Source organism: Manacus vitellinus, unplaced genomic scaffold (assembly GCF_001715985.3).
Source record: "Manacus vitellinus isolate BGI_N305 unplaced genomic scaffold, ASM171598v3 scaffold_73_pilon, whole genome shotgun sequence".
Taxonomy (NCBI): Eukaryota; Metazoa; Chordata; class Aves; order Passeriformes; family Pipridae; genus Manacus; species Manacus vitellinus.
The window spans coordinates 2216729-2233483 of NW_021940773.1; the positions used below are offsets into that span (position 1 = coordinate 2216729).

The 16755-nt window shown below is 36.2% G+C and overlaps 2 protein-coding genes across 2 annotated transcripts in view; both read left to right on the top strand.

Moving 5' to 3' along the window:
• The window catches only part of INTU (inturned planar cell polarity protein), a 43399-nt gene extending 35841 nt beyond the window's left edge, over positions 1-7558 (top strand). The window contains 7 exon segments of the mRNA XM_029964533.1: positions 840-902; positions 1933-2154; positions 2733-3155; positions 3652-3749; positions 4344-4533; positions 5771-5925; positions 6703-7558. Of these exon segments, the coding sequence (XP_029820393.1) occupies positions 840-902; positions 1933-2154; positions 2733-3155; positions 3652-3749; positions 4344-4533; positions 5771-5925; positions 6703-6814 (1263 nt within the window). The 3' untranslated portion in view covers positions 6815-7558.
• Positions 7559-15397: 7839 nt separating this feature from the next.
• The window catches only part of HSPA4L (heat shock protein family A (Hsp70) member 4 like), a 28773-nt gene continuing 27415 nt past the window's right edge, over positions 15398-16755 (top strand). The window contains exon 1 of the mRNA XM_029964534.1: positions 15398-15432. Within this exon, the coding sequence (XP_029820394.1) occupies positions 15398-15432 (35 nt within the window). The remainder of the gene's footprint in view (positions 15433-16755) is intronic.

Genomic DNA, 16755 nt, shown 5'->3' on the forward strand with positions numbered 1-16755 from the left:
TTGTCTCCTTCCCAAGCAATTGTGAATAAACCTGAAAACACCTGTGGAGCAATGAGAACTTAAATTTTCCAGTTTACAGAAAATAATTACAAATTATGCTTATTTTTAATACTGTTAAAGGAGACTGTAGTAATTTACTTAAGTAACTCTTGCTGTGCGAGGTGTAAACATATTGAAATTTCAGCTTTACTTTGTCATGAAAAAGCTCTCTTAAACTCATGTTTCAGAACAGTTACTTTAAAATTCTATTCAAGAGAATCACTGTTCTAAACAATCTGGATGAATACTTACAGAAAGCGGTGTTTGTAAGTTACAGTTTATTGCACAGAAATTGATTGCACCTACTTAATTTAAACTACAGCTAAACAGAGTGTTACTAATCAGAGACCACTGGGCATTAAAAGATCAATGAATGGGTATATTTTAGGTAAAATGTCAAGTACTGGAAAAAAATGCTTTGACTTGAAAGTTTTACTCTATGAGGGCCCCTGGTGTCAATAGTTACACTGCAGGTACTTTGCTGTTAAGAACTGTGAGAGTGAGCAAATCCTAACAAAAATTGTTAATGGACAAATAACTATTAAATAGGAAAGTTGTTATTTTCAGCTGGAATTTTTTGAGAAAATTTTAATGATATGAAAATTAATAATGGAGGCTAAAAATTTGGTATTTCCCTTTACTGCTCAGTATTAATTGCTGTACTAGTAATAAGAGGTGGTCAAATATGAAAACATTAAGTAATATATTGATTACAATTTACCAGAAGTAGTTCACTTGCATTTGGTAAATAAAATAAAAATTCTGAATTAAAAACAATACAATTATTTTTTCCCCCACAGTCTGAAGATTATTATGACATGAGAAGATTATATATGATTTTGGGCTCTTGTCTCTTCTACAAGGTAATATTAATGATTATTAACGATTAAGACCTAAAGATTAGCAAAAAAAATAAAAATCTAATTTATTCCTGGAATTACCCTTTCAGAACCTCACAAATATGAAATAAATGTATGACTGCTTTAAACATGTATTTCTAGTACCAGAACTCAAACACCATAACAGAAAAAAATTGTGAAAGGCAATTATATGTACTGTATGATCATAAGAACAAAATACATCTTTGAAACTGGAGTTTTTTGGTGTGTGATCAGAGGATTAGAGAGAGTGAGTAATAAAGCAATAAGAATCAATTCAAGTGAGACTGTAGGATATCCTAATAGGAATTTTTTTGTTCACTGCAATTTTTTATCAGCAGGCAATCTATCTTTAGTCCATCTTTAAATGCAAGACTTGAGAAATTGTATCAACAGCTTTTTTCACTTTGACCTCATTCATAAATTTATTTAGTAAATATAGACGGTGTAATCAACAGTATAAAGAGGAAGATAAGTGCCTTTACTTAAAGAAAACTTTGGTGATTTTATCATGCAATTGTTCTTTATGTTGGTAGTGTCACAAGACTAAACTGTTCCCACAAATGGACCTGCACAGTATCTACCATGATAGCACTTGAGCTGTAAAGCTCTTAGTGCTAAAACCGCTGCTGTACTATGTATCTTCTTTGGAAATTTTATTAATTCCAGTGAGAGCTCACTAATCTTGGAGAGAGAATTAAATGAGAGCAACTTAATGCTGTAGGTGTTTTCAAGCTGTTAAAGCCATGCATTTCCTAACTCACCTTTGATAACTTGCGTATATGCTGATGGTTTATTTGTGTATATTTCAGTATTTTGAGTCTTTAGATGTGGTGCAAAAGCTCAGTGTTATCTGTTGTACAACTGTATACCAAGATGACAGTCTATGGGCAGATAGCTTAAGATGACAGTGCATGTGGAGCAGGGATACCTCTACATAGAAAGTACTCTGAAGTGATATATGGTGGTGTTGTATTTCTTACTGAATACACTTCCTTTTCTGTGTTTACTTAAGGGTTACTTGATTGGTAATCACTTGCCAAAGGAAGATCTTATTGATATAGGTTTATACTGTCGGCACTACTGTCTGTTACCCTTGGCAGCAGAACGGAGAATCGGTCAGTTAGTGATGTGGCGGGAAGTATTTCCACAGCATCATATCCAGCCATGCGAAAGTTCAAGTTTTACAGGATACAGGGAACCTGAAGCAAGATACTTCTTACTGATAGTTGGCTTGGTAAGTTAAGAACTGCAGTATGCCCATTCTCTGGGTCTCTTCTTTGCTGTTGTGTCTTGCCTATTGTTCACTAAGATATATATATATATTATGCATTTTCTTTGGTAATTTTACAAAATACTTATATTGTAGTTGTTTTATGGGATAGAATTTCTCAGAGAGTAGCATTATTTATACATCTGCAAAGCTTGCAAAGGTTAAGCATAAATTCTGATCATTTTTATGCCTTTTCAATTCAGTTGAAAGTATTTTTACCTTCATGATCTTGTCTTTTCAGACAACTCATTTCAGAAATGTATCTGGTTTTGGTTTTTTAAATGTAGACTTTCTTTAAAGCAAACAGCTAATGAGTTTGTAAACAATAGCTTTTATGTTTATGTTTGGGTCATTAACTTAAATAACACAATAACAGAAAGATGTCCGTGGATGTGATTTGATTAGAAGAAAATAACTCCTCTGAAGGTGAGGAAGGAGTGTTGAATATAGTGCTGTATTTTACCCAAATCTCAGATAAGATATAACACAGCACATACTGTACATTAAACCAAAGGCTAATGTTGCTCCCTTCATATTTGCAGAGACACTTCATGTTGTGTGTCCTACTAGAGGCAGGAGGCTGTGCATCCAAAGCTATTGGGAATCCAGGACCAGACTGTATATATGTAGATCAGGTCAAAGCAACCATACTCCAACTGGAAGGAATAGATGCCAGCATAGAGGAAAGGCTGGATTCTCCTTCCATTCCACCTTTAGCTTGTGCTGACTGGTTCCTTCCTGCAGCACGTGACAAACTGGAGAGCTTGACCACCTCGCCTATCCTAAGCAAAATACAAAACACTTGCAAACCAGCAACTACTCCAGCGAGCAGAAGATCTCTGTTTGGGGACTCTTCCCTATCAACACAGATGCTGAGCCCTACGAGAAACAGTGGAGGACCCCAACAGGGTAACGAAGGTCCTGCAGAAGATGAAAGCACTAACCCACAACCTGTAGTGGATCAGGTCTGAGAATAAAGGCAGAGAGAATTGATAAAGTTCTGGTGGGCTTAGGGGATGCTGTTCTTTCAATGTAAAAGAATAAATCTAAGAATCCCTGAATTCAGTAGCAAATACTTCTGTTGGCTTGGGAAGCTTTGGGTCAGCCTCAGAGCCATCATGTGTTTTTATTTTATCATTGCTTATAAATATTTGGGGTTTTCACATGACTGAAGTGGGCACAGCTGCATTTGAATCAGCAGAAATAATTGGAGAATATCCCTGAAATAATGATGCAAACATAAGTTACCAGGACAAATTGCTGTACAATTGTCCAACTGCTTCTAACTCATTTTAGTCTAAAATAGGCTATAAAATACATTTCACTTAGTTGATGCAACTGTTTCAGCCTTTTCAAAAAATGCTGCGTTATTTTCTTCTAAGTTGGTCATTTGTTGGTTTGATTCTGTTTTTCCTTTAGCTGTGTTTTCTCTGTTATTTCATCTATCTGCGTGTTTTTCAGGCCACTAGAAAAAAACACACCCTGCCAAATCCATGTCATTTAGGAAATCTAAGAAAGAACCTTTCAGAGAAAGATAAAGAACTTCTTAATGCTGTCAAGTAAGAAATTATTTTTTGTTAAGTAGTTCATATTTTAGGCCATACTTGGATCGTTTTTTGAATATACACAGATCACAGAAGTTCCTGCATAATTTTATTCTAACCAGGGATTATCAGAAGTGAAGCTCTTAAATTGAGAGCTTAGTTAAAGAAAAAATACAAAATAATACAATAAAACACTGTTTCTGAACAATATGTCACTGTTGTATGCATATATCTCACATCTATATGACCTTGAAAGTTCAAATAAAAGTTCTGAGCCACACATACACATACCTTGTACTCCTTGGTGTCTCTAGGTAGGTGTACAAAGGACAAAGTTTTTATTTTTCTTTCCATTTTTCTTTGTTGGGGCAAATTTTGAGAACACAAATGCAGTCCCTAACTAGTACCATGATTTTTTGATTTGTTGTTAGTTGGTTTTTTTTAAATTAATATTAACAGTCCAAATCAGCAGGATTTCCTTGGTGTAGAGAAAATACTTGTGTCCATTTTTGAACTCTGTTATAGTTACCAGAAAAACAATTCTGTCTTAAGAAACAAAGTATATGTTGATAAACTGGAATTTCTGAATTCTGATTTAATTTTTTTAAGGTTGACATCTGGTCCTGAGAATACTCTCTTCCACTATCTCTGTTTGGAAACGATGCAAGGAATCTTTATTACTCCAACTCACAAAGAAGTAGCACAGCTCAGTGGCTCCATCCACCCTCAGTTAATTGAGAATTTCTATCGGTGCTGTCTTTCAATTCGTTCCATTTTTCAGCAATCCATAAGGAAAGAGGTACAGAAACTTTGCTTTTGTTTTTCTATTTACATTCTCAACTCAGTGTTTCAAGATTGTTTTCAATTAATTATTTCAATGCTTTGCTGTATTTGCATGTGTGTCGTTTTTAAAGCTTCTGATATTACTGTTATGGGCAGGTTCTCAATTTATAAGATACTCCATTCAGATCAGTCATTTTGTGTTCAATGCGCACTTTTATTGTGCTAAAAGTCTGCTTTGCTAATTGTACAGTTGATTTTTTACTGACATGAAACAGTTTTATGTACTAAGGAAAGATACAGGAAGGGTTGTCTATTGTGAAATCTCTGTGAACCTATGAGTAATTTAGACTATGCTTTATTAATTTAATCCAAAGCATGTTTAAGGAAATTCAAGACACTCAGACAAATACTACCTGTTTTGCTTATGAACTGCTAAGATGCATTTCACTTTTTCTTCTTCCATTTTTGAGAAATTAGGACAGTGGTGTTTTGACCATCTTTTCTAGATGTTCAGCTCCCATATCTTCAGTATTGTAGGCAGTTGAAAGTTGTGGTTTCTGGGTTTGCGTATGGCAGACATAAGTTCCTTGAGATTTTTTTCCAAGAAAACCTTTTATTTCGCCTTTGAAGCAACTGATTGGAATAGGAGTTTCATTTGCAGATCCAGAGATTAACTGAACTTTAAGGTTTATTCAAAAGCTTTGTATAAGACATGGCTCCAAAAGCTCAACTAAACACAAAAATGTCTTTATTTTCTATAAATCTTATGCCCTCATACTGAGTAAGAGTAAGAAAATACTCTGAGCAAAGTGCTTCAGCTGTTTATTTACAAAAAGAAATTCCTGCCTGGACAAGTTTATTCAATGGACTTTTACTAGCACAGTTCTTAATTAGGGAGGCACACAAGAGAAAGAAAGATGAGACCTTTAGCTAACAGTTTTTTAAAGGAGCTGTATTATTTCAGATGTCTAAAATACAGAAATAGTGTTCAGCTAGAAGGAAAAAAAAAAAGTCAAAAAAGGGAGCATGCGTCTAACTACAAATTGTGTAACAATGGAAAAGCCTTTTGATGCCAGAGGAACAAAACCATGGGGAGAAGAATCATGTAAGCAAGTTAGTTACGTATTCTAAGCCTGGCTTTTTGATAGCAATGTCATTCATCAGAGAGTCTTGAAGAAATCACATAGTTATATTTGCTAGTGTTTTGTAAACATGTTTCCTTCTCTACTAATGTTTCAGCAATTGTTTTACAGAAAAAGGAAAAGGCAGGCAGTGGAATTTCAGAATTTAGTAAGGCAGCTGAGGACACAGGTCTCGTAAGAGAACATGGTGTTTTGTTTGAGTGCTCTCCTGATAACTGGACTGACCAGAAGAAACCACCACCAACAATGAATTACTGGGTTGTGGGGTAAGTTTAAAGACAAATTTTGTCTCCAGCTTTTGAGTGTGCCAAGAATAAATACTGTAGCACATCACTGAAATGCTTGAGCAGACTGACTGAGGTATCTTTAATTTGGGACTGGGAAGTTGCCCTGGTGTGAAGTTCCACCTTTAACTGGGGGGATCACTGAGCCAATGTGAAAACAGCATGGAGCTGACAGCTTTTGCAGAGGGGAGGGAAGATGTTTAAAGAGAAAAAAAAAAGCAGTTGTTTCCCACAAAGAATGTACATCAATGCAGTTTGCATGGAAACATTAAAATTGTTAATTTAAACATTTAAAAAATGTTTATGCTACTGTCGATATCTTTAAAAAATAATTATAAAGCTACACAAGGTTATGCACAGGTATTAACAGCTTTCTATTTTAGCTCTTTCCCTAAAAGAGCTCATTGGATTAGTATGTGGGAATTAGTAAATTTTTGAATTCTGGGGCTTGCTCCCAAGGACCTTGATGGCAGCTTGTCGCCCAGAAACCTGGATTGCTACAAACACACTAGTACCACACAAATAGATCCTGAAATCCTAAAGATTTTTTTCCATGCACAGCCATGAGAAAACTGAGCAGAGAATAACTTGATTTAAAAATTAAATTACACTGAAATTTGCCAGCTGTCTTACACAGGAGCTGGTTTTAACTTCTTACTGAAACCTCAGAGTACAACAAGAATTTATCATTTGAGGAGAAAAAAACTTAACAACTCTGAAGATTTTCTTCTTTTTATTGTTGTTTTTTTTTTTTCTCAGGAGACTCATTTTACATCCAAAACCTCAGGAGTGTTACGTCTGTTTTCATGACTCAGTCACAGAAGCTGCTGTTGAACTGGCCTTTAAACTGTCTTTTGGCTTAGCTACATAGATGAGCTTCCTGGACACTCAACCATCCTTCATGGTGGTGTTAGTTCTTTAAAGTATTCCATATAAAGGGAATGAACTTAATTTAGGTGCCCACCCACGGTGTATCTTTGAAATGCTTTAGAAAAACATAAATACCTTGTGGTATGACATAGGTAAAACTTCTGTGGTGATTCCAATGATCTTATCAATTGAATACTTAAAAATATTTCAGAGAACCAAAGTTCCTATTTTTATATACTGTCAATTTTTTTATCCTGATCATAACTTTATTACATGAAAACATAATTTGTACAGTCACTGCTGTCAGTGCACACACAATATGCAATGTAAAATGATAAGCTGATCCTCAAAAGTACTCTCTGAACATGTGGCAATTGGTGATGAAGGAAAAAAACTTTTTCCAATTAGTTAAAATTTTGTTTCTCTAAGGGCCTTGAAAATACTGAATGTTTTCAGTAGCATTGTGTTGATCAACACAGAAAGAAATCCTTTAGACAATTCATGGCACTTAGCCTCAAAAAACTAATGACTAATCATTTTTGCCCTTATGCTCTCCTGCACACTCAAGGACTATAGTGTGGTTGATTGTTTTACTTGACTTCATGAGTTTTAACTATAAATAATACTTATATTTGTTAAAATGCAATTTTGAAGACACAAAGAAAGATGGGGGGCGGGGTAGATGGTTTTAAGACTTCTGCATGGACTTGGCTTATTTTATATTCCTAATTTCTTAATAAAAATGTATATTTGTTAAACACAGTAGCGCATTCATCTATTTTTTTTTACTTCACATATTTTCTCCTTTGTTTATTTAAACATAATTTGTCTAGTTAGATCTTCCACAATTTACAGCTGGATATTACAAAACCTGTTAGGTTATATCCATGTAGGGCAAGAGTAGGCAAGATGTTTGCAAAATCAGAATTTTTCTACAAAATTTAACTTATTATTAAAATATTTGTAAATTACAGGTCAGCTGCTCCTAAAACTTTTTTTTACTTAAGTTTGGGTTAAAATGTAAGATTTTGGGTCTTTTTACCCCCAGCCTGCATATTTAGATCTGGTCATTTGCACATTTCATCGTGTTCCATGTCAACCGTGCACTTTTTTTTTCTGCTGTTTCTACTTGCTTTTCGTGAAATGCATGACTGAAGTTGCATTTTGAACAACAGGATCAAAAAGTTTAAGTGTTCAGGAAAGTAAATTCAGTTTCATAGGCATCATGACCAAATCATTAGATCTTGTTTTCACTTGAAGTTACCACTGTCAGGAGTAGTTCTAAAATAGTCAATCAAATGCTTATAAGAGCCCACTCTTATGGAGTGATTTACAGCTTGTCTTGATCACTTAACAGTTGCTTTAGTTCCAAGCAGTAGAAGTCTTAGGCCTGAAGTTTAGGCATATGATTGAAGATTTTGTTGATCAGCTTTTTCCAGAAGTTATTGTTCTTAGCACATAAGCAACAGTATTTCACTTTGAGACATACAAAACTGAGTTATATCAGTAACGTGTTAGATCTGTTCCCCGTCTGTAAATTCTGTGATGTGAGATGTAACTCATGTTTGAAAAATGAAAATATATAATTGTATGGATGACATCTGAACAGCACCTCTGAAAAGTCTAAAATACATGAGGTTTGGATATTAGATTTCGTAGTAGATGGAAGGAGGAACATACAGAAAAGCAAACAGTCCTTGCTGCACTGCTTTTAGCAGAAGTGTGCACAGAAGTGTGTATATGTATGGAAAAAGGTAATTTTGCTGATGTTTGTCTCGTTTCAGCCTTTTAAAAGCAAGGCTATATGGTTTGAATGCTAAAAAGAGGATATTTAAATGCTTTAAAAAGAGGGCAACTAACATCTAGATCCTTGTGTTCAGTCAGACAGGGTTACTCTGCTGCCAGTTACTGGGTTAAACTGGGTTTGACTCAGCTGGACCAAACACACAAATGAGTCACTGCCAAAGAAACACTGTATATATGTAGATGTGCATGGAGGTGAGACTCCTTCAGTACCCATCAGCTATTTAGCTTGGCTTTCTCCTTCACAAGAAACCTTCCTTTAAACAGAACTGAGGGCATCCGAGCATAGTACAATTCTTTTTCTCAAAGCCATGTAGTAGCACTGCCTCCTCAGCTTTAGACTTTTATCTTAGTGTCCAGAGGAACCCTTTCTTTAATTTAGAAGAATAACATAATTTAAAAAGTGCTACCAAGTTTCTGATACCTCTGTAAACCGTTTGGCGTTGCTTTCACGTGGACTGTGAGCACCGCCTGTGTGCAGAAAAGCCATTTCTACACATTTTGTGAAATACTCTGCTGTCCTGCAGTTTCCATAGGTATCCCTAGACTTAGAAATGTATGAAGAAGGAAGTTGAAAATCTAAGCTATTTCTCACTGTTACTGATATTTCACTTGCAGTTTGATATTGTGCTAACACCAAATTCATACACTGAATGCGTGTCAGAATAAATCCAGATTGCCAAAACCAAATGGTTGAAAAAGAAAGGACCTTAAAAGGAAGGTTTTTGGCCATTGTTACAGCTCATACCAAATAGAAGAGATATAGTACAGTATACTTGGTGTAGTGTAAACTTTGAAAATTTTAAAGGTTTTGGTTATTTTTAAGATCCATTTCTTTCTCTGTAGGATTTTTAGTGTTGGTGATTTATTAAACGTTACACAATATTTCCAAAAACATACTTTAAACTTTGCTTTTAAGGACAAATGCAAACAGATTTTCATGTCCAAAGTGGATAAAGAAAAACAGGTAAATAATCTTTTACATATTAGTTGTGTTTAATAAACAAACTGCATCTGGTCAAGAGCTGTGCAGTTCTTTCCCTCAGCATGGGTTGATAACTAGTAGTGGTATATTGATACGGTTTTCTAATGAGCTTATTTTCTAACAAGGAAGGGTCAGCATGGCTTACTGTGTAGTGTAATTAATAAAAGTAATAAAATCTGGCTTTTGCTCTTTAATGACTTTGTGAGGTGCACGTAAATGTTCTTTCATTTGGATGGATTCTTGAAAGACACAGAGGTCTACACCCATGTAATTCATTACAAGAAATCACGGTCTTGGAATATGAAATGTTCATATTGGCATTTGGCAAATTACATAAAATCCGTTCATATCAGCAGAATGGAAAAAAGTTCTTCATATCTAATTGGTTTAATATGAAAACAGATTTGTCTCTGTCTTAGGATTTCTCTGGTTAGGTTTTGATAATTTAAACAAAAATCCAGCATTCTGTGCTTTTTCTTGTTGACTGTTCTTTACTATAAAGCCAGAAACTTTTCTTGCCACAGACTTTTCTGGTAATGCTGACCAGGAGAAAGTCTGTCAGTCATTAATGTTTGATTAATCTCCTTGTATCACATGCAAGTTCTTAAACAGTCCTTTTTCAATTACAATCATTTTGTATGTAAAGAGTTTAAGGTGGTTTTATTTCTTTCTTTCTTTACAGTGGAAAAAGTAAAACATGCATTATGTAAATAACACTGTTTATACTTCTACAAATCTCCCATCTCCTGGAAGTGCTTCCAGATGGCTTACATGGATATGACTCAAATTTTAGAAACATTCTATGAATAACACTCAACATTAATTTCCTTAGAAATATAGTATTTAGCAAAGTGACATATCCATTGTTGAAGCTCATAATCTTTGGATGCTTTCTTATATGTTTTGTTCAGGATAGGGAATGGGATACAACAGCTACAGTGTTGTTTTTACTGAACCAGCAAATCAAAACTGATTTGGAGTACATCCACATGGTCTGCATTTACTACACACGCTGTACCTGTGATGTAGTTTAAGTAAACACAGGTATTATTCTACTGGGATTAGCTTTTACAAGTGGAAATTTGGCAATACCCTAGTATAGAAATTATTCCATGTTTCTTGATTATTTTGTAGAGAATACAATGTTTTAGATCTTGCTCTTCATGCTTTATAGTTTAATTTAGTATCTATAGCAAAGATCAGTGTACTAGTATTGTAATACTGTATTTTCATAACTGTATACAGCAATTCTTGTGTTTCGATTTTGGAAGGGGTTTTTGGCAAACCTGGCTTCTGGCAGAGCAGCAGGAGTAACATCCTTGTGTGGACTGTGCCCGTCACACGTCACATGAGCTCATGTGGCTGCTGAGACTGGGAAAGGTAGTGAAATCTCTGAACTGGCAGTTCCAGTTTTACCTGATGTGTCTTAGGTATTTATATTTACTTCATTTTAGAGGTAGACCAATATGAAACACTATTAGAATTCTGTTACTTAAAAATTTACTAATATGCAATTGTAAGCATAAAATTAATAAGAAATGTAAAATCTTTAAAGAAGAGGATGAAGTTGAGTGTTAAGAAGATTCTCCAGAAACAGTGCTGTAGCACAGCTCTCAAAGTTTGTGGTTTTTTAGATTCTATAGGGACAAGTTTAACTGAATTTTGCCAACTTTGGGTGCAGAAATTAGAGGAGTTTATTTTTTGCTAACCTATGGCTGCATGGGGTGCCATTTAAAGAGTTAATGACCATCTTTGTTCTGAAGATTTTCAACAAAGATTTTGGGTATTTTATGTCTCTAGATATGCTTCAAATAGGTAAAATTAATTTCCTGAAAACAGGGTCTGGAAGGCTTTGCAGTAGAGAGAGAAATCTCTGTGGTTGTTGGCTTTCCTGATTTGCCTGCAATGGGACAAGTAAACTCCAGTTGCTGTCTGCGCTGTGCAAGGTTGTCCCAGGAACTGGCTGCTTTGATTCACCTGTTGCTCTCTCTGCCCTGTACTTGGGCTGAATCAACAGTTCTGTGATACCTTCAGTTTAAGAAAGTGTTTGGTTTGTAGTTCTTCCTTCAAAGGCTGGTTTATTGTATGCTGTGTTTTCACCTGAAGGGAACCCTAAGAGCTAGAAACAGATGAAAAATCTACAGATACAAAAAGTGGATTTTTTTAACTTGGTCACAGTTTGTGGCTGGTATTCCACTATAGGGGAAAGTTAAAACAAGTAACACTTCTCATAAATATGAGTAAGAATTTGTGGGCTGGAAGTGAAAGCATGGTATTACAGAGAAAGAGCATGAGAATTCATACTGGATTCTGCTGAATGAGAACAACATTGGAATGATAGTTACTTGACCTGAAGTGTTTCAGCAAATGGGAATCACTCTCTGTTTGAATAAATTGTGTTCACCCCTCTCCACATCTTGATTTCTTTATTGTTTGTTAACAAGGGGACAAAACAATGGTCTGCTATGTTTAAATGCTTCAGCTGTGCAAGTAGTTTGTACTTAAAAGGAGGGTGTCTGTAATGCATAACAATATGCATAAATTTCTCTGCTGCTGAGCGACAGTTCCGGGAACCTGGTGACTGTATAATTAAAATTGCAAAGACAGATGGACTTCTGGTCTGTACCAGGAGTTCGGTGGTTCAGTACACCAGCCCTTCTATTTTGAATGTTATAACACCATTAAGGTAGCTTTTACAAACAAAAATGAACACATTTTAAATCTTTATCATGATATTCTAAATATTTATTATGAACTAATGAGAGTGTTAGTTACAGCTTTTCTGTTTACAGTTATTTGTGCTCAACAGACTATTACTGAAGAGCCAAGTCATTTTACAGTAGGATTAACAACAGAATTGACCAAAATTATACTTCTTATCTCCTGGATTTGACATACATTTTACAGAATTTGTGCAGGCTTCCATTTTTGTTTTGTAAAAGTACATTTAGTTCACAGCTTGGTGACAGCTTTTAGTACAAAACCAGGATTTGATTTCTTTTTCCTGCTCAGAAGCTGTATTTGGAGTAAGACAGGTTTGTGGGTAGAATAATATCCTTTATTAGGTCAGCCCATGCAGCTAGAAAAATAGTCTGTGTGGCACAGCTGTTCTTCAGGTGAGAGGCAGAATCAGAAATAGTACAAGCTGAGAGTTACTTTGCATGGAAGTTACTTACAGTGGATATGAGTGAATTATTAGCAATGAATGTTGGATCTTGTTGCTAACTATTAGGTAATTTTACTAGGTAGTTCGGTAGCATTTGAAGTACATTTAATAATATAAATTATTGCTATGAAAATCATCCTTAAACAAGAAGTAAAAAAAACCACAAAAATGCTCTTGAAAAATCAGGACCTTTTTCCCTGCATCCCTGAGGAAGTTTTGCCATGTGATAATAGAAAGGAGTTGTTAGTTCCAAAGTGTCTGTATGCTTTTGTTTCTAGAATCTCTTCTCTCAGTATTCCAGGAAGTCAAAAGAAATTCTGAATAAATGTTGGCATAGAACTTGCTTAGGTCATTTCAAAAAATCGCAGGGATACTTAAATTCTTATGTAATACCCACATACCTCTGGTAATCTGTCCTAAATAACAGAGACCTTGAAGCTTACACCCTTAGCAGTACTGACATCTTCCTTTCAGACTTAATATGATTTCACTGTCTTCATATTCTGCTTTATCTGCTCCATGAGCAGCAGGCCTGCAGTTCATGCTGTTTTTACTCCCAGGTGCTGATAATTAACTTACTGCTAGGATAGGAAACATTATCAAAATTACTAAAAACATAAATTATAATCATATGGAATAAGATAACAGGTTTACTAGCACAAAAGATGAGACTGGGAGAATTTTTATATATGTCGTGGATGTATAAATATATTTTATGGAGGATCCCTGTTTCATTCATTTAGTTCTGAAGCTTTGGGTACAAATGAAGCTGATTAGTACGATTTTTAACAACTCCTTATCATGCTGCTTATTCTGATCAAAGGGGGGGGCTGAATTAAATATAGCACCTTTTATTTTTCCACTTAAAACTCTATTTTCCAGATGGGATAACTTTCCAAAATAACAAGCACACTACACTTGCTGATTTCAGCAAAGTTTGTTTCTGTCAGCTAAGCAGTAATAACCATTACCAAATAGCCTTTCATTTCCATATATTCATGTTGATTCGAAACAAAATATGTTAAATGGTTTTTAGCTGTGTTATTGCACTTACTTATATTGACTATATTTCATACGTGTATATCACAATGGCCTAAGGCAAGATTGCCTTTCTGTCATTATGCAGAACCTAGAACTTTACCTGGATGTTGCAGGTGGATTTGATTTCAGATGTAGCTAATTTAAGTTAAAACTTCAACATTAAGTTAAAAAAAAGTATCTTCTCTCCAGTTAGAGTTGGACATGAAGAAAGGGATTTGGATTCATCTCTCCCAAAAAAAGTATACATGTTTTTTGCTAGTGAAGACAAAAACCAGTGTTCGTTCCTAATACAGCCCATAATATGATTTAGAGGACTCTGTTGATCACTAATGAACTGCAATCTACTTGGTATAAAAATATTTCAGTGATACTAAAGAAGGAAAAAGAATTAGCTGTGTAAATTTTAATAGCATTGAAACAATTCAGAGCACCCTTAGGACTAGAGTGACCTCATTTAATTCCTAAGCCTTCTACTTGCCCAGTAGAGCTTAAAAGAAGCATCAGAAGAAGGATCACAGCCTTTCTAAATTTAGTCATTGCAACCAGCTAACAGAGCATGACACCAGATAAATATTTATTAGGCAAAAGATCACTCCCTTGGAGTAAGCGAAACACTAGGAAAAAAGTTCCTTAGTGTTCTTTACTGTGGAAAGACAATGAATCCAAGAAAATACTTACTTGCCTCTTGTTTAAAATTCTCATTGTTTCCATTTTATTCATACTGAATGTTACGCATCTTGCATTTTAAATTACAGCTTGTCCCTGAATATATCCTGGTAACAGCAGTTTCCCTGGGCTGTCAGCAGAGCTCATGTATGGATTCCACCTGGGAGTATGTATCTGCCTGGGACAGGTTCTACATGAACCACAGAAAAAGAAAACTTGTTTCTCACCTGTTGTGTTTTCACGGTATTTTAAAGCATGTGTCAGGACAGCAAAGGAATTTGTGTTCGTGTTTCTTTTTAAAATTGGCATTAAGAAATACAGCTGTTAACTTTTCTCCCTGTCCCATCTCTCAAACAACATACAGAAGGCTCTTATCTGGCTGTCAGCATTTTAAGTCAAAACATAGCCCAAAAATATAGAGCCCTAAGCACTTAGACACTTGAGACATAGTATTTCTTGAGAGAATTTTAAATGCCTGAGGATTCTTATCTCAGTACTGAAGATAGATCTTAGCATGCACATCCATGAGAAGACTTCTTTTTATTTCTTAGGCAATAATTTTCAATAGGGAAAGGAAAAATAAACCAAACCTTGTGGAGTACTGATAACTTAGGGTCCAAAAGAAGCATTTAGGAGACCTTTATGTAAATGTTTGGTTTCAAAGAAACTACAGCTAGCAGCATTCCTAACGTTTCTCCCCAGCCATTAAGTTTCTCATAAAACCCTTAGCTCATTGAGTTTGTACAAATATTTTTTTGCTGCTAAAAAATCAGATGCGTGGGCCAAGAATTGGCAAGACTTGGACAACCCCAATTCTGAGATTTCTACAGTGGCAGTAGATGATAGGAGGAGAGATATGCTCAGACAAGTCTGTGGTTTATCTGACTGAAGTGAGTTTTGTTCATACTTGCAGGCTGGGCATCATGACACTGAAGCACACAAACATGGCTTTTACAAAGTAAGAGTTTGGCTTACCCTGCTTATGTTCTTATCTCACAACTCTTGTCAAAGTAAAGAAAAGGTCCATTGGCACTTTCTGGTTCATTTGCACAATTTCAGCTGGGCCTAGTTTAGTGAGGTTGCAGAGGCACACAGGAGTATTTGCGTACAACCTCTTAGCCTGGGGTTTCTATTCAGTCAGTAGTCATCCTCAGGTGGTGCTGCAATACCTTGAATCATTGGTTTTGGAAGAGGGACAGAAAGAGCAGAGCAGAAAGCAGCGCTGGGATGTGTCTCCCTGGCTACTGCAGGTGGGACTGGACCTGGTTTGCCTTTGTGATCCCAACACTAGGAAGTAAAATGAGGTAGTTAATGCATATATAGTAGGTAAGTATAGTTATATATATAACTATATATATATACAGTTATATATATATATAACTATATATCTCTAGGTAACAGTGGTTTCTCTTGCTCATGGAGGTTTTAGGAAAATTCTGGTTATTTAGGAGACTACTGAAACTGTAACAAATGGAGAGATAATCAAACCTCTTGACAGGGATGCTAAACTAGTTTAGTGGTTTAGTGCTTATTTTTAGTCTTTCCAGTAGAGCAAAACTGCAGTGCAGCATCACATGCTGTGTCACAAAGACACCACACTGCTGTGTGAGACTGTTTAGAAGCCAAAAAATACTCAACAGAGCTTTTCCAGTCAGTAGGTTTGTTTTGTAGAGTTTTAGTCCCCAAATACCTAAAATGGGTTAAGTGCAGTAGAGACATTTGGAGTTCAAGATTTCTTTTTTTGTTTTTTTCTAGGAAATTAAGACAGATGAGGTGCTTCTGGGAATACATTGGCACAAATCAAGGACAGTCTTGTGTTGGCAGTGGGTGGAATGTAGGATTTGATGGTCCCAACTCTCTGCCTGTCCCTGGCACCAGGAGCCATCCCCACCTCGGACAGAAGAGGTCTTGGTTCCATTTTTAATGCATAACTTGGCTTTCGGATACAGGGCTAACCCTGCACCTTGGGCCTCAAGGTTTTCCAGGCCAACCACCTGCTCCAGGAGCTGGGGGTCTGTCCCACTCCTCACGGCAGGTCTGTGGTGACCCACTCCAGGCACGGCTGTATTAATGACCCCAGTCACCCCCCGGCACTAATTGCTACGGATTGCTATAATCTCATTAACTCGAGCCGTGTCGCAGCCAACCCTGGCTCTAAGGGGGGGCTCCGCGCGCCCTTTAAGGGCGGACGGGGCGGTCCCGCCGCAGCGTGACGGGAGCGCGGGGCGTCGCTCCCGGTGGCACCGCTCCCTCCCTCCCTCCTTCCCCGCCTCCCTCCCGT